The sequence below is a fragment of the Balearica regulorum genome, chromosome 17 (genome assembly GCF_011004875.1).
Source record: "Balearica regulorum gibbericeps isolate bBalReg1 chromosome 17, bBalReg1.pri, whole genome shotgun sequence".
In the NCBI taxonomy this organism is placed as follows: Eukaryota; Metazoa; Chordata; class Aves; order Gruiformes; family Gruidae; genus Balearica; species Balearica regulorum.
Genome location: NC_046200.1, coordinates 11993540 through 12016769, shown reverse-complemented (window position 1 = coordinate 12016769; position 23230 = coordinate 11993540). Strand labels below are relative to the sequence as shown.

General features: G+C 40.5%; 1 protein-coding gene across 5 annotated transcripts; it reads right to left on the bottom strand.

Annotated features, from left to right (window-relative positions):
- Positions 1-508: 508 nt before the first annotated feature.
- Positions 509-23208, bottom strand: EIF4ENIF1 (eukaryotic translation initiation factor 4E nuclear import factor 1). 5 transcript variants are annotated; one of them, XM_075769995.1, is made up of 19 exons: positions 23069-23208; positions 22402-22525; positions 19033-19106; positions 18108-18235; positions 17251-17546; positions 16380-16581; positions 14966-15141; positions 12306-12441; positions 11803-11982; positions 9464-9693; positions 7909-7980; positions 7350-7533; positions 6782-6861; positions 6262-6401; positions 6003-6087; positions 4804-4936; positions 3322-3666; positions 2938-3102; positions 509-2397 (listed from the first exon to the last, which is right to left on the bottom strand). In XM_075769995.1, the coding sequence occupies exons 2-19, from the start codon at positions 22495-22497 to the stop codon at positions 2171-2173; spliced, it is 2949 nt and encodes a 982-aa protein (XP_075626110.1). In that variant the 5' UTR covers positions 22498-22525; positions 23069-23208; the 3' UTR covers positions 509-2170. The 5 variants fall into 5 exon arrangements, with proteins under 5 accessions (XP_075626110.1, XP_075626113.1, XP_075626111.1 ...); XM_075769998.1 differs by having other exon boundaries at positions 3322-3603; XM_075769996.1 differs by having other exon boundaries at positions 7909-7977.
- Between the last annotated feature and the right edge of the window lie 22 nt (positions 23209-23230).

Sequence of the window (23230 nt, the reverse complement as noted above, 5' to 3'; positions counted from 1 at the left end):
TGACACATAGAAATACAGTGATTTCAGACACCCATTAAACACTAAATCCTTGTGACAGTAGTTCCAACTCAGCCTGGTAAGAAGGCAATTTCCCTATAATTATTCTAAGCTTAAAAGTAGATTCCTGCATAAAAGAGCTGAACTATACAGCTGTGCTGGGGTTGTCAGCCTTGAGTTGAAGGGGGCAGAGTAGAAGTTACAAACAGTGAACCTCACTTACCCTTTCTTTAGGGCTAATTAGTTTTAAGAGTTCTTCTAGTACACTGGAATCTCATTCCTTACACTTAACTGGCTGTATAAAAAACATTTAAGTGCAGCAATTCCATTGTGTGGCTTCACTGAGGCCAGTTACCTTCAAAGACGACTGTTTTCCCTCACATGGAAGATACAAAGTTGGTATTTTCTGCAGATTCAGTTCAAACCATAGTTTAGCTTACACAAGAACAATGCCAAAAAATTATCAATATTCTGACAGTATAGTTTAGTTCAAGAGCAGTTGATACAGACAGCTGGTAGAATCAACTTTATTTACAGAATGTTACTGGTAAAGTGTCAAGTTAAAAAAGTATGAAAACAGTCTTACAAGGACAAGCTGGTGATTGCATGTTTTACACAGATTGTTGTAGGAACAACTACTAGAAGACCCTCAACAGATTCCACATTGGACACTTCAGCTTGCTATTTCTGTACAACACTGTCTCTGCTGGACTGCAACAAACCCACCACAGCATGCTGGCAATTACTATAATACAGTCAAGTGATTTTTTTTGTTGTTTTTCTGCTGCTGGTTTTGCATTCAGTGAGACCTAAGAAAGAGCAAGTCCGTGAGAATTCTGGGTTTGCTTTCACCTTTTTTAAAAAGAGCACAATGGCCTAAGCTAGACAGAGGACATGACAGCAGTACTAGACTCAACACAAGTGAGAAAGTGAAGTGAGGAACCATGCAGTAGAAGGATGGAAGAGAACACTAACTGTTCAGGAAAGTGAAACAGGCTTAAAAGGAACATAGTATTTTAAAACCAAATATACACAGTAAGATCACAAAACTACCCCATCCTCCCCCTTTCAAGCCACAGAACAAGACTCCAAAGGCAAGTTTCACAGTAATTGCATCAGCAGATGCACACTAGATTGAGGACAGTTCTTGGAACTCCCTTCTATACATAGAACTGAAGGCAGTATAGAACATACCACAGCTATGACTGAGGAGTTGAAGGGTGAGGATTCAAAGGCTCCATTTTGATGACCTTTAGTAACTGGTTTGAAAGATTAAAACAAGGAAAATACTGCAGCTAAACAAGGACCAGCACCAGCCCTCTTGGAAGAGCTGTGACCAGTAGGTACCTACATAGTCTATTTGCTTATGGCAGACTGAATATCTGGCTTTATCATTACTGTACCAGGTCCCATCCTCAAGGCTGTTCAAAGACTAAACAACTCTCTCATCTGATGGCAAGAGTCTTACACACAAGGAATCAGACCTTTGTTATACAGACAGCAAGATGTGGGCTTTTTACTTTGACACTTTAGCTACGCTGAGCGCACAGTACGTGACAAGAATGTGAGAGGGAGACCTAGAAGAGATGAGCAGCAAGAAAAGGCAAAGCAACTTTATCCTGTTCACTCACACTTAGGATATGCAACTTTAATCTTAAAGAAAGTCCCACACATACAATGGAGAAAGATCCAAACCATAGGCACAACTAAAGCTCAACTGTTATCAGCTACTCTTATGTACAGCTGTATAGATTCAAAAAGGCTATTCTATGTGTATATATACAAAAGATTGTTTATACACAAGTCTGTACACAAGGGTCTATACATTTAGTTTTCTGCAGGAGGAATCCATAGCTGCTACCTCTACACTAGAGAATATCAGCACTTCATTCACATATCTTACAAAAACAAAAAATAGACACTTCCAGGATTAAACTGGCTTTGTCTTGCATCTAAATGTCTTCAGGCTTCACTATTCAAGCCATAATGGATCCTTTAGTCTTGATGCAGACATGAGACCAGGACAGGTGCCATGTGCTTTAGTCTCTCAAAAAAGAAATTTTGCACAGAGTGCTAAAAATAAAAGCCCCAAAAAACAAAGAGGTGAAGTCCTGACTATGGACATTTTTATCCAGTCTAAAGAATCACAAGTGTCCCACCCAGTGGTCACTGTTCACTGCCGGTATTCCAGTTCATCTACACTGATGACTTTAGATGGCATGGAAGGGAGAGGCTGCTGCAAGACATCTGAACCAAACCATTTTGCGAGGCCAATGGGAGAGCCACTTCTCTGGCTGGGGCGATGGTCAAGCTGTGTGTGCCCATGAGATAATCCAGTCCGAGACAGCACATTCTGAGGGGTTGTTTGTGCACCAGCGGGTGATCCCTGCGCTCCCGTGCCTGTGAAATGTAAAGCTATTAGAGGTGGAGGAATATGTTCACCCGACACCGAGATCTGCCCTAAAGCAATCACCTGGTCAGGCATGTGAGCTGAATGTGGCTTTTATTCTATCAGCCCTGGGAAATCCAGACCCTGCATGTTTATTCTCTTGTTAGTGCTCCCATAAACTGCCTGACACTGCCAGTTCTGGACACAGTATCACATGGTTTTAACTGGAAGACCAGCATGAAATAGAGTTTTATTGAGATAGGTGGGCAGCCTCTCACCCAGCAAGGAAGGAGAGACTCCACACATGCTGTAAAAGGCAGATAGCGGCATATATCTTGAAACTGAATGCTTCACTTGGACTTCTGGCATAAGATCCTGCAGTGGCCAAAAGTGCTCTAAACACTCACACAGAAGATTAGTGATTATGAATACCTAAATTGCCAAAGCAGCTTCCCGTTAGCCCAGTATACTGAACAGCCAACAAGTACAGTACCTGGAGCAGGCTAGTCTGTGTTCTAAAGCTCACAGTCCCGTTTTATGTTTTAGCCTACCTGATCGTTGTAGTTGCTGTTGCATCATCGCTAGCTGCAAAGGTGTCCCAGAGCGTGGATTTAAGATGTGATGGCTGGCTGTTGGTAGCGGGTAAAAAGGTTGGCCAAGGATGGGAGCAGATATTCCCTGCAAGTGAGACAGATCCACTCCAGGAGGAAGCATACCTGTTGAACAAGAATGAGGCAACTTCTTACCTAATAAACATCAGGAACTTAAAGCAAAACAAACACATTTAGATGTGTTGGAATTTATTGCCTGGTTTTAAAGGTAAGTTTTGATGTAATAAACATTACCAGTAATGAGTATCGGTTTGTGGTGTTCCTAACACAAAGTCCGTCTTACAGAGAACGTGCATTAATTTAAGGGAAAGAAGTATAAATTACCTGCTTGCAGCAGAGGAAGATGTTGCGGATGAACCCCCTGTGCCAGCATTCTCTGGACCAATCCTGGATGCAGTTGATGAGCAGGTCGTACAATTGGTACATGGGGAACAAGGGGTACTTGATGAACAGGACGAAGAAAAGGGCCTCCTGGTACTGGGGAGGCCATTGTAGGAGTCTTTCTACCAGTTGATTTAGGCCTGTAGTCTTGCTCTTTGGTGCAACGATTTGCTTGGGTAAGAGGTGTGGAACATGCAGAGCGTTGCAGTGCAGGTAGTTTGGTACCTAAGGTGGGCAAAGTTTCTTGATCTGCATTCTCCACAGAACTAGACAGTAGGTTATCTGTAGCTAGAATTGAATACAACTATTATCGTCCACAGCTAGAGATTACACTAATGAAAATTAAAGCTAATAACTGGATTTGATAGCCAGATTCCAGCACTAGCTAAACTTCAGTCATATATATGTAACAGAGTAAGCATCTTTCCTGGATGCTTTTGGCCAAATTATTTCAAAACAGTGATGAGAAGGAATATGTTCCACAGAAATCCCTTGACAGCAAGCTTATATCAGAATCAACAGTAACTCTGCCTTTAATTCTTGTTTTTCCTGTTAAGACATTTTGAACTGGCAGCATGGATGAGTCAGTCCCAAAGGAGACAGGAGGTACAAGGGAGCCTTGCTAGACAAGATAATTTGGAGTTGTGCCAGAAATCTAGCCCAAAGTAGTTTTCCAGTTTAGATGTGTCTGGGGGTTTGCAGCAGCCCTGACATCAGCTTCGCAAGATTTGGAACAGCAAAGCAACTGAAGAAGCTACTACCACAGACCATCTAGATCAGTTAGACAAGGCCTAAAATATCTTAAGAGTCATCTGCTACCAGTTGAGGTAGCAGTAATAGTTGGAGTGCTAAAAGCCACCTCTGTAATTACCGGTATCAAAGTATTGTGTCATGGCCATTATGCATGTTTGTCTTGCTGGGTCAGGCAACTGGTATCAACCATTTCCTTTTAATAGCTGCTTACATCAGTTAGTGACAAAATGCTTCCTTGATATGCTACATTTAAAGAGAGCTTAATTGGTCTCAACTTTGATTGTTCAGTTAAAATGTCTCGAGAGGGCCATAAGTTGCTTATATTCAATTACTGGTGTAGAGATTTGGAAGCATTATTGTTAATATGCTTGTTCATGAAGACCAGTTGCAAAGAAACAGTTCTGGGCCAGGCCTCTTAGTGCCACTATTGTTCACAAACTGACAGGTAAGGAAAAATCGGGTTTAAACCTAGCACTACTGGAAGACTGCACTTGAAAGTGTATCCCCTCCACAGCACTAACTGTTCCTCTTATTATAGGTTCATTTCTACACCCTCCTCATTCCCACAAATCAGGAGTGTCTGAAGTTAGCCTAGGTATATTATGTGCTGAAGCTCTTTGATTCTATTCCAAATCTCTTTTGTGTGTGTTATTTTAAAAGGCATTACAATACCTTCATTTGACCTCTGATTTTCATCTTTACCATCACTGACTTTCATTTTCCCAGAAACTGGCTCCTCTTTGCTTTTTTCCTTGCTCTCATACATCTTGCGGATCACCGAGGTAGGTGTAAAGGAAGGAGACAGCTGCAGAGAACATAGTAAGAAGCAATGCCTTACTCAGTGCTGATTATCTAGGCTACACTATCTTAGTTGTGGGTGGACACCAATTCTAACACATCCTTTCCATTTAAAGCTCTCTTGAATCCACCACCACTGTGTGCCCATGACTTTACTTCACCTCATTTCATAGCTTTATTCTATGGTTTAAGTATTTCTCTCTAGCTTTTGCAGAAGTCTGAAAACATCTGGTTTTAATAAAGGTATTAGAGTTAAACAGACCTTAACAGGCTTAAAACAAAATAGATGAGCTGTATTAAGTTACAGCTGTTTCCTCTTTGCTGCTGGTTCAGAACAGCAGCTCAACAGCAGTTCCTACAGAGCTGCCTTACCTGTATTAACCTAGGGCTGACAGATCTGCAATAAGCTATTGCCTCATTCGTATTTTTTCCCTCAACGTTACACAGCATGTGTGGAAGCCACTCATTTGGTGTGCAAGCAAAAGTACTTGTTTGATTTAGCAGCTGATAGTCTGTGTTAGTCCTGAGCTGCAAGCCTGACTGATTAATTGGAAGGTTTAGATCAAAGCAACATTCTACATAGCACTGAAGGCAGTGAGGCAACAGCTTGGCTTTGAGATTTTGTTTATTTTCAAAGAGACCCTGAAGCTCCTAGGTAATATTTCAACCTACAGACACTTAGGTCAGTCACTTCATACCCAGAGAGCAGCGTTCTCTGAAATGGCTAATGGCTTTCAGCACTCATATTGTGAAAACTTAAGTAGCAAAATATGAGGGCCTGAGTTTCCATTGTTATCTTCCTTTGGTTTCAGAAGACCAAGTCAAGGTAATATTAATGGTGCTTCTTCAGTTTTAGGTAAGACAGTGGTCAGAAAATGCTGTTTTCTGAAGTGAAGACATTCAGTTACATATGAAGTGTAATTCATTCTTGCATCACGTGGCCACTGATATAACACAACTACGATTAACTCCTCTATGGCCTCCCTTTCTCCCATCGATTACGATTGCTGTAATCTAGTTCCCACAGACACTCTTACAGCTTTTCCTACAATCATTATACATTAGGTACTGACCATGCTAGTAATGGATGCTGTAGGGGCTGGAGAAGACGCATTCCCTCTGTGTCCTGGTGCAGGTGATTTAGCCACTCGCTGCTGCCTGTTAACAGACAGGAAGTCAGTAAGAAGCAGCTCAACTCTTGGCACAGAACAGAAGGCAGGATTGCCAAGAACCAATACAAGCTTGAGTCACTAGTACTCATTTCTAGTGAAAGAAAATACATTAAAAATCAGTTGATAGCATACCCCTTAAATTTTGCAGTCAGATACTCACCTGTTTCTGTAGCCATCTCTGCTTTTGTCCATTTGTGGTTTACCAAAGCCATGCTGATAGAAGTTTGCTGCCTGTATGGCTAAGTCATGCGGTAATGCTAGTCCCTCTAATGCAGCTTGCTGTATTTCCAAGGGACTCATCTGAAGTAGAGTTGTACAAAAAACAAAACCAAAAACACAAATCAAAACTTGTATTTGGTTGTTTAAGATAATGAAGATTTACCACTATAGCTACTAATGTCATCACAAAGTGTCTGCCCACTAACAGCCATCTGCTTTTTGACAGACAATTGAAGTTTCAAAAAAAATCTTGTACTTGAGGTACTCTACGATGGATCCAATTGCGATGAAGTTTTGCAACTAATTTTTGCAAAAATTAGACTTTGCATCCTCACACTCCAAGTGAACTTAATTAAGCATAAACATCAGAATCCAAGACAAGTATGTGTTTCCACAAGTTAGCTCTAGGCCATACAATATAAAAAGATGAATATACATTAAGCAAAAGCATTTAATCTAACCTGTGCAGCAACTGGACTCATGGGCTTCCTTACACCTGGAAAGGGATCACCAAGCAATTGCTGAGAACCTTGTCCAAAACCTAAAGAACATTCAACAGTTTTATTTAAAACGACTACATTTCTTTCAATATATACAATATACACCCCTAAATTAAACAATTCTACAAGGAATTAAGGATTCCTTGTGAACACTCTCAGCTCATCCCTTAAGCCTACAGAGAGCTACATTTCTTCCTTGTCACTAGGCTGGAGGGCTACAGGGAGGCTACTGGTAGTGTTTTGCAATACAAATGGCCAACTAGTCCCTGAAAATTGGCTTCTTATACAGTAGCCGAGCATATTACTCCACACCAGAATTTACTGTGAGGCCTAGTTGATCCATCACAAACATCTACATTTTTGGAGACAAATTTAACATCAGACACTAGAGAGTAAAAAGGCATCTTACACTCAAGAGGCAGACACTGACCTAGTTGCCCACTAAGTACCAGGAAATTTTTATTACTCTGTAAAGCATTCTTTAAAACAAACTCAAGTAATAAAAAACCTGTTTTGTAGCCAGTCTCACCAATGGGTGAAGATATTCTATGGCGCAGGTAATCTGCGGAAGCAGCTCGAGTTGGAAAGACGGGTGGAATAGGGGGAGAAGGTGCTCTTTGTGTCAGTAAAGAGGCTGCAGGTTCCAAACCACTTATCAGGCCACTTAAGACATTTGATGAAGCAGGTCTGGTAATGGGTGGACCAAGAAGTTCCTAAGAATAAGTAATCAAAGAATGTTCAGAATATGATCCAGTCTATACAAACAAGCTCATTTTACTACACTACAGGATACACTATTTACAGCAAGTTAGAGACAAGGTGGACTTGTGCAACTAGATACACCAATTCTGGTTTGCCCTTAGAATTAGGCACTTAGCCAGGCTTTTTATTTTCAAGTTGTAATCACAGGAAATAGTATGACAAGACAAATTTGTAAGTAAATTGAACTAGTGAATAGTTCTCTTTCCTCTATAGGGAGTCATGTCTGACGAGTAATCTCATAATTGCCTTAAATGTCTTATTTTCAAACAGTTTGTTTTCCCACAGGGGATATGCTTTTACGTACTTTCCCCCCCAACAGGAAGTACCTGTAGAATATTCTTTGATAGGGGCTGGCCTGGCATGTCTGAAGGTGACATTAAGTGGCTCTCAAGGCTCTGCTAAGAAAATGAAAACATTGCAAATTAGATGTAGATACAACAAGCAAACTCATTAAGAAACAACCCACATTTGTCTCCATGACAGAAATAATTTAATCTGTTCTGTTAGAACCATAGTTTATGCATTAACCAAATACAATTCAAGCCAAGTTAAGGGCTGAGCTGGCTCACAGGTCTTCCCTAGCTAAGAAAATGCCTAGTGCTGGATTGCATACAAGAAGTTCAATGTGGCTTATTCAAGTTTAAGATATATGAATTTATATAATTGTCTAAAATGGAGAGGAAACATTGGGCCAACTGGTCAACTGCAACTATGCACAAACTGAAAAGTGTTTGTATATTCAAGAAATTATTTAGGATATTCTTCTATGCATCAAAATTCACATCAATGTAAAGGGACAGCCAGAAATTAAAGTCTCAATTTAAGCATGAAATCAGTCTGCAAATTTCTTAGAAAAATTTATATTCTTCACTATCTTTTAGTGAAGTTGGATGAGGCTAAGAGTCCTTGGGTATAGTTCAGCAGGAAAAACCACATGCTTTAGACTTACTCAGTTGTTAAAAGTATTTTATGGTGCCAGAAGTAGTTACTGATAGCTTCTGGGCCAAGCTTACTGTTTAGGCAATTTGCAGCAGGATGAAGTTTCATACAACAATCTCTCCCAGTCTAAAGCTTAGTATCATCTGTTGTTTAATATTAATCTTTCATCCAACAAGCATTTGGGTTTATGTTAGTACAAATAATTTTAAAATCCAAGTTTAAAATATTACATTGTGCACTGACATACCTCTATTAAAAAAGTCATTAACACAAGACATCTGAGCTTCAGGAAAGTGTTAATTATAGCCATAATACAAGCATTTTAAGAGACATGCCTTTTAATAGCAACACCAAGGCAGCCATCAAACTAACACTAGCAAGTCTTCCATAAAGAGTTGACTGATGATGTCTGCTATACATAGACCATATGTTTTCTACAGATGTGTTTGTTTTTATTAAATAAGGTTCAGACAGGGTGAGTTCAAATGTAGCAGAATCTTAGACACTAATCAAAACATCCTCTGTGGTAGAAGACTGAGCCTTTTCATCATACAGGATCTTTTGGGGGACAAATATTTATAGTCTTCAAGTCCAAGTATTAATCAATTGGACTAGATATTCGCATAGGTCCACATTCAAGGTATTCACATAATATTGGAGTTCTGGGGCTTTCAGAAACTTAACATGAAATCAACTCCGTGAACTCTGAACTGAGAAAAGCCCCACTTTCAAATACTTTGGCTAGGGGAAAAAAAGCACCTCCTTAGCTTTTTCTCCAAGCAACAATATTTTAAATGTAAGTTTACATTTAATATCATGCTGCTATATTGTGTCAAGGCTTGCATGTTATCAGAAGGGTCATGTAAGAAGTTTCCAGCTTGTACCTCATGTCTTAGCACAGACCCATTTACAGTTCAGAAGAGCCAGGTGTCTGCTACTTACATTGACTTTTGGCTGTGAAGGTAGAGTCCCACTCGCCTTCATACTGCTGACTAGTTTGTTAAATGCAGTCATATCTCCATCTTTCTTGATCTGTCTGGAGCCAGCAACATTCAATGCTTCCTCCATTTGCTCAGCCATAAACGGAGTAGCGATTTTTCCCTCCTGATCCACTTTCAGACCTTTTAGTCCAGCTTCGACTTCTTCTACTGAAAGTACAACTCCTGAATGTGCTGAGAAATACAGGAGAAATACTGGTAAACCATCCTTCTCTGTTTACAAGCAAGCTAATAATTCTTGTGCATGTGTTGAATACAAGTTGTATGAAGACAAGGAACAGCCAAAAACTTATCTTCTGATATTCAAACTAGCTGTCAAACCATGCCTGACCTGTGTTTAGACTGATATTCTAATAATCAAATTAGGAGTATTCCCATGCATGACAAGACTCCACAAGAGCCTGTTTAGGTTTCAGCTGATAAGTTGAAACCTAAACAGGTAAGTTCTCACTAGCTTTCATTTATCCTGCAAGACAGGGCATTACTACATTTTATGACTTCACCTGCTTTTAATAGAGAATGTATGTCTGACAACCAAGTTTGTTCTTTTTCAATTAGAAAAGTTCCATTTATCTTATACTCCAGGAGACCAGATGGTCTTATAGCCAACAGTGTAAGCCTGTCAAAATTGTCTGACACTATCATAAGTAAAGAGAATACATACCTGGAAAATTTAGATACTTTAGAGACTCAGTTACACACTTAGTTTGGTGTGCATAAAGTTTGAAGTAGATTTTTTTTCTCGGAAAATGAAGTTGTTATGGAAAGATTTCACAGGCATAACCAGAATAAGGTGCAGGTGTTAAGCAGCAGTACTTTTTTCCTGTGTACGCATATGTAAATATCTACCAGTGCCTGACATCAAGGCTAGACATGCTTTATGGACCAGCTGACATGCATCACAAGGTATGACACCTTAAGAGAAAAGTAAGAAGAGACAGGAGCATGCCATGGGTTGCTGTAGCAGATGTTGGCCCAAAGAAATAAGATTTACTGGAAATTTGGGCAAGAAGGTGTAGAAAAGAAACAATGATGCAGACATGCAGTATGGAACATGAAGAAAAGCATTATGCTGGTGGAGAGGAATTGACCTGAAAACTCCACAACACTTGAAGAATTGCATGGCATTTTATGGGAGTACAGAACCCACATCAGGTACTTTTGAGTGAATGGAAGCTTCCCCACGATTTTTTGTTCCTTCATCCTTGGCTTGTGAGGATCAAAGTTTAAAAAAGCTTTTAGTAGGAAAGTCAGACTACGCAGAACACAGAAAAGACTTGTAGTTCTATTTAAGTCAAAATTAAGAAAAAAAGTTCTCTACATGTTAGCCAACACATCCCAGTCTGGATGCTTAAGAGTATTTGCAGTGCTTGGATGCTTTCCTTCCTAGCTCCTTCACACAAATCAGAGTGGCATTACTTTTTGTTCATGGCAATACATGCTGCTTGCCAAAGAGAAAGCAATTTGGAATTAGACTTGAGATTTCAAAGAACACATGCATTCTGTACCCTCCAGGCATGCTATGGGCCTAAACATGCAAGTCCGTAACTTGGAGGTGCCCTTGAACATTAAGTTTAAAGTCAGCCCTGAACTCTGTTTAGAACAGCTGATACTAGCAAAAGTGACTAACAGACTAAGTTCCCTGGAATCCCATGATTCTAGCCAAGTCATCATAACTAAGACAAATCTGTTCCTATGCTGTAGCTATGTTAATTATTTAATTAATGCACTGAACAGTGAGCACAGACCACTACGCTTCAAGTGCCAGTAACAGTCTTAAGAAGTTCAAGTTTACAGTATGCACTTGAAAAAATTGACATCCTCAAGTCACTGTTCATCTTTTTAGATACTGATACTTAATGGATCACTGTGATCCATCATAGATGCTTGCAAGAATGACTTGCATTAAGTTTTTAGTAAAGCCAGAGTTCAAATGCCACAGTTTCAGAGCTGACATTACCTGTCTCCAGTATGACAAACTTATGTAAATGCCATAGACAAAGCTGGAAACTCAGTTCAAGACTTGCATCATCTTAGCTTATGATTATTATAGGCCCATAAAGCTGTCTGATAGAGTCCTGATGTCATCCTGTGATTAGGATGAAAAGAATCAGTGATGATATTGACAACTGAGATCTGTTGAATAGTGGGGTTTTGGTAGTGTAAGTAAGCCTATAATACTTCCTACTCCTGGAGTTGGCAGTTGAGGTTTCCAGAATACCAAGCCTCTTGTTTTGAGATACTGCATCACAAGAACTTGACAATATCTGAAGAGGCACTTACTGCTCTCTCTAAGCTTTTCCTTGTTGGCTGAAAGACTTGAGAGAAGAGGTTTTAAGTCCACTTTGGCTTTCTGTAGCATTTCTAGGATGTCCACTTTGTTTTCAGAGTGGTCTTCCAATGGAATGGGAGCAAAGTAGTTTCCAGAGTTCTGGCCAGGGGAGAGAATGGCTTGCTCTAGACCTGAAACAGCAAAACCAGGAGCACTGCGACATCAGTTTACCAACCCAATGTCTCAAGGTGAACATACACTGGTGACCAACTTCAATAAGTCACAGAAAAGTTATGCCTCACACCCTTGCCCAAGATCAGCTGAAAGTCATCAGGAACATGACAGGAACATTTATAAAAGAGAACTTATAGCTGCTTACTCTAGGAGTTTCCAAAAGAACGTAAAGTGCTTAAATGGTGAGAGAGTTCACTATCCTAAAGCCATGTTCTTATTGAATGAGTAGGAAGAAATATGGAAGGAGGCTATCTGACCTTGTATTGTCCTATGGTCTTACCTGCTAGCCTCTCCAGTTCCTCGTGTGGTGTAGATCTCAAGCTGCTTGACCGACTTCCAGAACGACTAGGATTAGAAAACCACCTGCTGAACCTGCTGGCAGACACTGAACCTTCCCCCAGCACATCTTCTATCATCTAGATTATAGGAAAAAAAATATCTTAACAGAAGCAAGATCAGCACATCTTTGAGAAACTTTACGATGCAACCAAGATTCTTCTGCTACAGACAACTAGATGCTGCTCCCAGAGTTTAGAAGCTTTGGACTGTTTTTTTTTTTCCTTCCAGTACAGCAGCATTTGTGTAGTCAGTTAGCTTTTATTTATACCAAACATTTGTTCAGAGTAAAACTATAACCAAGACAGCATAATTAAAGCATCCAAAGACCACTAACTACACTATTTTAAAGCGCATGTGCAAAAAAATAATTGAGAAGCATTTGCCACAAGAATTAAAACAAGTTAGAACAACTATAATTCTGACAGCCAGATGGCTCAAGGCTGGTCCCTATCACTGTACAGAAGGAATACTCTGGTCTGTTGTATTTTCTGCAATCATGATTCAATTCAGTTCCATCACTGGCCAAAGACAGTGCCTGGAATGAAGTGCACAGAGTACTCCCTGACTTGTGAGTGTCCCACAAGTGCTAGGGGAGAAGGACAGTAGCTAAGGGCTACTTGCTTGCATCTCACATGCTGAGCCATTCTGGGACTAAGAGGGTTGTATTCTTCAAGTCTACAAGTCTGCATCATTGGCAAAGCACGGGCCAAGAGCACCTTCTCCCTCCAGGTAGAACTGAGGTCACTAAGCAGTATGACAGAGTTAGTCTGTCAGAAGTCACTACAGTTTATAGCAACTGTTTATTTCTTTGCTATCATTACAAGTATTTCAAAAACAGTGCATCATTAAATTAACTAAAGTTCTTCGTATCTTGCAAAATAGTATCCAGTTAAAAGTCAATCCAGTTAAAAGATGCCATTTCACCATGCAGCACGTTTACTTTTAGAGAAAAGGAAGAACAGCTTCATTTCTCTGAAACGAGGAGCACTCAACACTGTTTACAACAGCAAAAACAAGATAGTATTGATCCATTTGGTTTTGATTGTTTGAATCTAACATGTTAGAAGAATTCAGTTATATCAGGAAACGTACAAACATACACCACTTGTCACAGACATATCATCAATACAAAGAAAGAGTATTACAATATGCTCTGGCTAGCCTGAAACTCACTGTTGTGACAAGTTATAACATCTGCCCACTAAAGTTTCATCAACAGGTATTTTGTGACTTGTGAATTTCCTGCTTTTGAAGGGAGTCACCATCTTGCAGATATGCTGAAAATCAAATTGTCAAGTCTATAAGACACACAATTTACATCTTCTATAGGGAGATTAAACTCTCCACTAGGTATTTGCTGAATTACTGCCACCATATGATAGGTCCTCTTTAATGCATGCAGTTTTCCACATTAAAGACTAGGTCAGGATTCCATTTTTTAAACAAGAATGTTTCTAAACTGTATCAGGTCTGTTTCTTTGCTGTCAGAAAATTATTTTTTTAAAACACATTTACCTTTCTACAACACCAAGTCTTTTTTACTCAAAATCTACTAATCAGTTATACCATGTAGAATAGTCAAGAACAGCTTTTCTTCCTAGTGATGGAGAGGTCAGAAGAGAAACATCAGCAGTTTATGCATTAGGCCCATGCTTAGTCAATACTTGCTGGACCTGCTTACGCCCTTCTTGTGGTGAAGGAGGAAAAGCATGCTAATATACAGACCAGTTATAGCTTTTAGGCTAAAAAATAGTGAACACCAGCCATCCACTATTACCTCTAGAGATCAGAAGTTCAAGAACTGCACACTACCAAGAGAAGTACCAGAATCCCCATCAACTCATGGCTGGAGGTAAAAATCCAATATTGGAAGAAACTTGTGGTGCAAGTACTACTCTTTCTTTCTTCATAGTCTTGTTACTAGCTCCTAGGTATCAGTAGCATCCCACATATGACTTGGGCTACACAGAATATCTACTAGTCACACGAATAACATTGTTCAAACATGCTTTTGACTGAATTATGTTTGTTTTTCCAACTCCGTAGTAGTAGTTCTAAAATAATGAGTTAACCACTACACAGAGGTTTAAGTAATAATGATTCAAACCCTCTCAGACATACACCCTTTCAGCTACATTGCTGGTATTGATAACGCAACTATATATTCAAACATCTCCAGGCTTGCTGCCTTGCAGGAAGCTTGCACAAAACATCCATTTGCTGTGACTCCCAGACTTGGCTGCAAAAGGGTGTTTTCAGCTATATTAAATTTGTACAATGAATCTTCTCAGAAGATATCTAATACTTCCAAAGAAGATCCATCCAGGATGCTGATTTTGAGTCTTCAGTAATGATCAAAAGAAAGTTAAAGTAATCAGCTACTTTGCCTCATACACTTGCTTTGGAGATGGACCCAGTCCCAGGAATAACATTTTAGAAGCAACACCCTAACGCTCCAAAGCTAAATCTCTGCAAATTCACCCTAGACTTACACAGTGCATAAAGCAACTATCACAAAGCAAGAAGTTTTAGCTTACACCTAATGCAGCAGCAGCAAAAATGCCTCTAATGAATACAGCCAGTCTTAAAAAAACCACTCACCGAAGCCAGGCCAGGCACACTTTTATCCAAGTTAAAGAACTCATTGAAGTCAAACTCTCCTGGAGCTGGTTCTTGTAAGACAGCTTCCCTAGGAACCTCTTGATCTGCTGGAGTTTCATTGGCAAGGACAGTTTGCACTTCATCCTCTTCTGCCACTCCACCATTGCATTCTATCCCTTAAAAAGAACATCAAGTACAGGGACTCAGCAATCACTTGACTGTTTCCTGTAAAAACAGTGCCTAACAGTCAACGCATTTGCCTGGGAATTAGAAGCATAGGACCAAAATAATCTAGCCATCTACGTGGTATTTCATCAGTTATGCTGTGCTGGCTGCAGTCTGCCACAACAGAAACTAGGACTTACCAGAACCCTAGCATAGAACTTCTAGTCTGTAATTAAGACTACCTACCTCAAGAAAATCAGAATTGCCATTGAATCAGGCATAAACAACTGCATCCCGATCAACCCGGGAAATACACAGAACAGATCAGACGTTATGTCACACCAAGCAGATAGAGCTGTTACAGTAAGGTACAGCTGCTGCTGGTTTTCCATCAGGAATCCTTTGGCAGCTCCTGCCTTCTTCCTAGATGCCCCAGAGTAGACTCTCTCAAAGCTGGTACTTGACATGAGTTTGCTTAATGTTGCAAAGACATGACAAATATTGCTCCTACTCCAGCAGGAGCAAAGCACATGTCATTAAAGACTTACCAAGCTTGCAGAGGTGCTGCAAAAAAAGCTGTGACATGACTACAAACCTAGCATGCTTGAAACTGTACTACATTGTAGTTCAGTGAATACACAGCAAAACCTGAACGCTTCAGGTTTATGTTGTCTACCTATGGAATTTCTAGCATTAAGAAGTCATCTTCTCTTGCCTCAGAAGTTTACACTACAGCTTTTGCAGTGGTAATAAATGGTAGACTTGAAGTCCAGTGACTGTAAATTCAGATAGGCTCCAGCTTAAAGCTATATTACTGGCAGCTGTATGTCCAAATCAGTGTTCCTAATGCCAGTATTACTATAAGAAACAATATTTCAAGTACCTCAGTGCATTAGCTTAGCTTAAACCAAGTCTTTAGCACCCAGTAGGATATAGAAATGGACAAGACCCTTTTAATAGCCTAGAAATTCCTGATACCATTCAACAATGGTACAGGTTTTTTTTCCCCCCAGCCTCAGTCTTGCCTTTCTTTTAGAAAAATAGCATTTTATCACTTAAAGGTATTTACAGTCTGAAAGATCAACCATGGGCCCTATGTCTTGGGCTTCAGGATGACCAAAAGGTATGCGAGTTTAAGATGAACTACTGCTAAACTGCATTATTCTTTACACTTGCTTGGATCTATAACAAGCACCAGCAATATGCCATACTAGCAGACAAGCAAAGCCTTTGTCAGATTTGCCATTACCTTCTTTCAGTGAGGCTGTACGTCGTCTCGTACGCTTTCTCCCTTTGTGATCTTCCTCCAAAATTTTATCATCAAAGCCTGTGAGCTCAATGGTTTCAGACTGACTTGTAGGACCAGCAGAGAACCACTCAGGTTCTTCTTCGGTGTAAGAGTCATTCCTTCTTCGTTCTCCAAACACACGCTTGCTGTCACCAAATTCCCTCTGAAGCAGGATATTAAAAACATTAACCATTAACTGCTGTTTCATAAGATTCCTCCCCAACCTCAAAAACAAATGACAACCTTTCCATACCAGTATACCAGTTCTGGGTTTTTTGGGGAGTTTTTGGGGGGTGGAGTTGTTTGAAGGTTTAAATGCACACTCAGCATGCTCAGTCAGCTTTTACAGTTTAAAAACTTCAGTTGAACTCCTGCCTTATTACACTGAAGGCTATTGGTCCGCAAGTGCCTGTATAAACTCAGTTTTGTATCCTAAGTGGTACACTAGTGGTTCTTTTTTTTTTTTAAATGCCTGAAAGCAGGAAAGCTTCCATCTGCTGAGGTTAAAGAAAATGCTTGCTAGGTCAAGAACTGTGAACAAGCTATTAGACTTCTGAATATCTTGCTATTAAGTCTACCACAGGAGAGGTTTGTAAGATACAATATTAGATGCATCCCAGTTGAGCCATCAGAAAGACTGAAAACTTGAAGTTTTTGAAGCACTAAGTGCTCACCCTTTGAGCCATGAAGGTATTTTTGAGAAGAAATAGCCTACTTGCATGGAACACTTAACTGCTGTATGCAGTTAATCTGCCCCTGTCACTTTTAGTGCAAAGCATCCACAATTTTTTTATTTAATATGCAATTATTAAAAGGAAAAGAAAGAACAAACCCTGAAGCGTTTATCTTTGTAGTCCCTCTCACGATCTCGGTCTCTTGCATCTCTAGAATCACGTATGTCTTTTTCACCACCTCGGTGGTCTTTATCAAAGTTACGAGAAGAGATAATTCTTCCACTGCCAATCCTACGGCCACCAATAACACGGACACCATCATTCTCCTTTTCTAACGGGCTCCCTGCTCGACGTGAGCTAACAGCCGCAGTTACATGACAACCGCCTCCAAAGCTTCGTCTTTGTGGACTTAAGACTACGTCCAAGTCATCTTCTTTCACTCGCTCTCTTGGATCTACAAATCAAAGATCACACACAAAGCATTCAATTTAATGTATTAGTAAATGCAAGCTAGTTATCTGTATAATATCTGTTTCTGTTCCATAGCCTTGCTGCTATCCCAGAGCTTTTTGAAGGAAAACACGCATGATTTATTTTTGCAAAGCTAATCTAGCTGACACCACAGAAAGTGCAGAGGGGAAAAAAATAAGTTTACAGTTGGATATTTAGGAATCATTGCCATCTCCTAGCAAGTACATGCTTTCCCACTATAGACCTCCTAAGTACTCAGTCTTGAATTGTAGGGAAATTGTCTTGCATTATTATATATGCATTTACTATTATATAGCAAGAATAGTAGGATATAACAACTGACTTAGATAAGTTTGTTCTTAGATAACAGTTACCAGAAACTAGACTATAGTCAGGGTAGCCAAGATTTCCTTGACACTTATTTTATGCAGTCAAACAATTTTCAGAGGGACTCTGTTTAGTCTCATTTGTGTCTTCCCAAAGGAAAGGTTTTGCCAACAGCCAATGTTCAGTTTTGAGCCTTGTGCTGTCTGAATGCACTTACCTACTATCCTACGCATAAGAGAAGTCCGATCTGAATCCAAATCTTTTTTAAAGCTTTCCACTGGTGAAGTTCTTCCTGAACTTGGATATAAAGATGCATGCCACTTCTCTGGATCCCAGACACCATCACTATGAAAATAAAATTGCAGAATTGTTTACTACTTGTAGCATAATAAATAATTCATACTACTGACCAACAGTCTGTACAAGTGAAACACATCTGTCACATCCAACTCCTAAATCTTTGCCTTACTATGCTTTATTACCTCATACATTGTATGCTGGATCCCTTCTGTAACAGTAAGGAAGTATAACACCCAGCATCAGATTATAAAAGGGACAACACATGGACATGCTGTCCCACTAGTTATTGGTGAACTTTGCCTGGTACATTGAAAAAATAGTTTAAGTAGATCAAATGTCACTGCTCTTAAGCATTCAGAAAAATTTTACCTCAATCTCATACTTACTCATACAATAAATTAAACCAGAATAGTAAAGATACTGCTGTTTAGCAAACTTAAACACACACCAAGAGCACTCTCACCATGTTTAAATGAGGTACACTGTCAACATGGGAGAATAATCCATCAAGCAAGTCAGCTTGTTGCAACATGACCTAGTCAGTCTGTGCTATAGAGCCACCTATACTCCTGGTAGTTTTTCCTGCAAGTCAGCGAGACATGTGCTGTGTGAAATTATTTTTTGCTGCATCTCATCTTATAATCTTTGTTCAAAGCACAATACTAGCTAGAGTATCAAGCTTTTCCTAGTAGATTAGCACTTCTGAAAACAGTGTTACACACTGAACTCTGGAGCATGTATATTTTTATCAACATAACTGCACTTCTTCACTAAGAATTTTTTGCAATTTAAACTTTCATTTTGAAAGAAATGTATATAGTTTTGTATAATCAAGAAAATACCTGTCATATTTTTCAGAAAGACAAGAAGGTCTTTGCTTAGAGTAGGGACGCTCTTTAATATCCAGCAGTTCCTCCTAGAAAAAGGAAGAAGTTAGTCTGGAATAGATATTTTCAGTCACTTGAATCTTGTCTGGGTGAGACTTGGAACTGTCTCTTCAACTTAGTGTTTTAATTTGACAACCCAAGTTTCCCAATACATTGTTTGATTTCCTGTGAAATACTGCAATGAAAAGTTGACATTAGACAGTAAGGTTTATTTCAGTTCTACAGTGGCCACTGAGCAAACACTTATTTGAAGCACTAAGTCTCACTAGGTCAGGTTCAGTCCTTGTTAACACTCGAAAGGCTGTTCACATCATACATCTTTACCTATTCATTTCCCTGGACAATTCAACTTACAAGCAAGACAGACGTCATTGATACTGGATCTAGTAAATTCTCAAGATGGAACCAAAATTGCTATGTTCAATGCTACACAAGATTCAGCAGGTAAAAAAGCATTACCACGATATCAGTTACTAAGGTAGATCTGGAAATTCCAGGCAAGCTTGCCATTTCTGACCACCCCCAATCCCAAGATATCTAGATGTATGTTATACAATTATCCACTCTACCCAACACCAAATCAGTGCTAAATGATTACTTCAGTTTTCCCACTTTCTACCAGCTTTCAAATACAGTCCTTAATTTACCATTGCACATCCCTGAGCAGTTAGTCATTTGAGGCAGACTAGTATTCAATCTACAGTCTCACTGCAGTTTGCCATGTTTAAAAAGCATTATTAACGGTGTGATCATCTGCACTTTGAGTCACCATTAACACCGCTGCAGTCAAGATGCAATTTGCTAATTAATTCTTACTCATTCTCCCTAGATTACCTTTCTTCAGCCTGCCTCACTCCCAACTGTACTGAATTGATTCAGAACTGTGCAGAAATCAGTGGGCAACCAGAAGGATAAGGAGATCCTAACAGCAGACACCACACATCAGCCAAACCAAAGGAGGAAATCTCTACCTTTCTCTCAAGAATACAATGTCCTCTAGAGCTTTTACATCATTATCCCCACATGATTGAAATCGGTTCATTTGCTATGTGAGCTTGATACTTGAAAGTTTTCAGATGGCAGCTTGGTAGCTGGACAAAACCTTAATCTGCACACATGCACATCCCCCCCCCAAGCATAACACTGTAGTGTCCTCAACAAAGAGGGTTCTATTAAAGGGAGGGAGACTGGCATCTCTGCCCACAGCTTCCCAAAATAAACCTTGATCTATGAGGAACATCAGTACTGTAATACTATCATAGCCTGATGCAGGTATCACAAGTATGAACAGCACTGTCCATCACCAGACTTGAAATCAAGTGTTTTGTTGGCCACAAGAGGGAGTCCATAGACCCTCAATCAGATCCTATTGCAATTCATCCATTGAAGTGAGGAAAATTTGAATTGTTTCTTGGCTTTCACTCATTAGCTGTGCACCCTTGGAGCAACAGCTTCCAATGAACTAGAAAAGATGCAACTTGGACTATATAATACTCTCAGAATAGAGGAGACTAATGCTGGTCCTTCCAGACAGTTTTTTTGGTTGTTTTTTTTTTTAGTTCATACCACTAGTAGTTTTAAGTGGGTAGGGGAAAGTGTGTTTAGCTGTTAAACAGTTTTATTCAAATGGTTCAGAAAGATGCATAGTATGAGCCAATTGTTTTCCTACTGGTAGTAAATGAATATAAACTGCTAAAGGAAATAAGTCCCCTCTCCAAATCAGCAGCACATGTTCTGAAACAGTGTTCCTCCCATCCCTAATTGGTAGGGGACTGGATCATATGAAAACAGCTTATGATGTTGATAACATGAGCACCTTAAACCAGCTATATTTAAGATGCTACTTGTAAAAAACAACACATGTGGTATAAGATATTTTAACACAAATTGACTTCTGGTGTTTCTTGACTTTAGATTCCTTGGAAACCAACAGTAAACAAGGCTAGATGCCTTTTGGCACTAGTTCTGCAACTTTATCCTGAACAGAAACAATAGGTACTGAATTAACAAAACTGAAGCTACAAATGCATCAGTTTCAGTGTACAGCCATCACCAGCACTAGCTGAATACTGCCCCAAAAAGCAAGTAGAATTTGAAGCAGCATTCAGTTACTACTCTTGAGAGAAGTTGGGCAAGACTGAGCAAGTATAGATACTACCTTCCCAACAGCAAAAGTTTAAAAACAGCTCCTCTCCTTCACTTTAGAGTTCACTGAATAACAAGGTCTGAACAATAGTATACTTTACATCTCAGAAGGTTAAGCATACATCTTTGCTAAGAAGTTAGAGAGAATTAGAAAGCCATACTATTCCCATGTAAGTTTTGCCAGTTCTGAAGTACTTAGTTTATTGTTGATGTCTAGTTAAAATAAGCTGGCCCTACTATCTCAGCAGAACAGAGCCAGTGATAATTTTTTTCTTTTAAAAAAACAACCTACTAGGAAGTTAACAGTTCAGAATTCCTCAAGTAAGATAACACAGTCAGCAACAGTACACTGTCTCACTCTGTTCCACACTTCAGGCCATTTGTTGTAAAGTATCTTAATAGATTTCCACAAAGCAATGACCACCTGTTCCCACAGCTTTCAGCAATGGGAAAAATCAGCCACCATTAAAGACTTTTTCTAAAAGCATATTTCAGCAGTGATACCAAAACCCCAAACAAGATTTGAACCTTAAACACTGCAGTATATCAAAACTCACCAAGTATTGAAACAATCTTTATTTGCAAGTTATTTAGTTATTATTCTTCCACTCATACATATGTCTAGGTATCACAGCTAAACAAAAGCACCTGTGTTAAAATGTTAACACTAAGCATTGGTTGGATTCATAACTACTTAGGCTTCCAGCAGCCAAGTATGAGCAATTTTAAGTTTACAAAAGGCATCTTGGTAAACACGTTAAAGCTCCTGATAAGATCTGGTGTGCTATATGTTCCAAGGAAGTGACATCTACTGTAAGGAAACATTTTGGTCAACTTAAAGGAACACTGCTGAAAGTAGAACTATGAAAAGCAAGTGCTTGAGAAAGCTGGTAGAACAACATACTTCAGTGTCTATCATAATCTCCAGCACATGCTGTGAGGTGCTCAAATATTAAAATAAGGTGGTGGGAATCCAAAGTATATCAAGGACAGGATTGCACAGCTACATCACATTTAACAAGTAGCTCATTTTATACCATCTTGCAAATCCTAATCCAGGCAAAGGCTTTTCAGCCTTCACCTTGCTGCTTCCCACTCACAGCAGCCTCCACCTCCCACCCTGCTCCTGGGGCCAACAGCTCCACGCACAACTTTTAGAAGAAAGGAGAGAAAGCTAACCTTTGTGTAACGATGTGGGTATTTTGTTGCAATTCTGTTCAACTCCAGGAAAGCATCACCATTTTCAGTTTCTGGTATGCCTCCTCTTTTATCCATGATTGCTTCAAAGCCTTTGACCACGGACCTAATTAAAACAAAACCAAGCCGTCAGAGCGAGACGCACGTTTCTAGCGGGTGCGTTTTCCTTCCAGCCTAAGACCATTTAGTGCTCGGACACAGCAGGTAACAAACGCATTCCCCAACAGCGCTTTTTCCCCGCTCGCAGCTTCCCCCCCTCCAGCTGAGGGGCTCTCGCCGAAATCTTTAACCCGCTCGGAAGCCCGGCCGGACCCGCCCCGCAGCCCCACAGCAGCAGCCCAGCTCCTAAGCAGCTTTACCACAACAAAGATCCCCCCGTGGGCACGACCGGCAGAAGCGGCGGCGAGCGCCAGGGCCGGGACACCCCCCACCCCCCCCCGCGGCGCCCAGAGGGAACGGGCGCCACTCGCGTGGTGGCGGGGACAGCGCGGCCCGCCGTGCGGCCGAGGCCCCGTCCCAAAGCACCGGGGCCGGGAGGAGGAAGGGGGGGGGGGGAGGAGGACGGCGGCGGGGCAGGTGACTCAGCGGATCCTCACCTGCACCGGCGGCCCCGCCACCCCCAGCCCTTCGCCCAGTCGGTCGTACTCACCGCGCCGGCGGCGGGTTTCCCGACGGCGCTCCGCTGAAGGCCTTACCGCCGCCCGCGGCGTTTCCTGCTCCCGGCCACCGGCTCCGCTTCGCCCCTGCCCGTCTCCCCCCCCCCCCCTCGGCGGCGGCGCCCCGCGCCGCTCTCGCCCCCCTTTACGCGCCA

What these genes read in the sequence shown, in the direction of transcription:
- EIF4ENIF1 (XM_075769995.1), bottom strand. Translation starts at nt 22,497, where the DNA reads ATGGATAAAAGAGGAGGCATACCAGAAACTGAAAATGGTGATGCTTTC. An exon ending in CTTTCTGAAAAATATGACAG is followed by an intron (nt 18,236 to 19,032) that starts GTATTTTCTTGA and finishes TTATTTTCATAG; the next exon opens with TGATGGTGTCTGGGATCCAG. An exon ending in ACAAAGATAAACGCTTCAGG is followed by an intron (nt 16,582 to 17,250) that starts GTTTGTTCTTTC and finishes ATCCTGCTTCAG; the next exon opens with AGGGAATTTGGTGACAGCAA.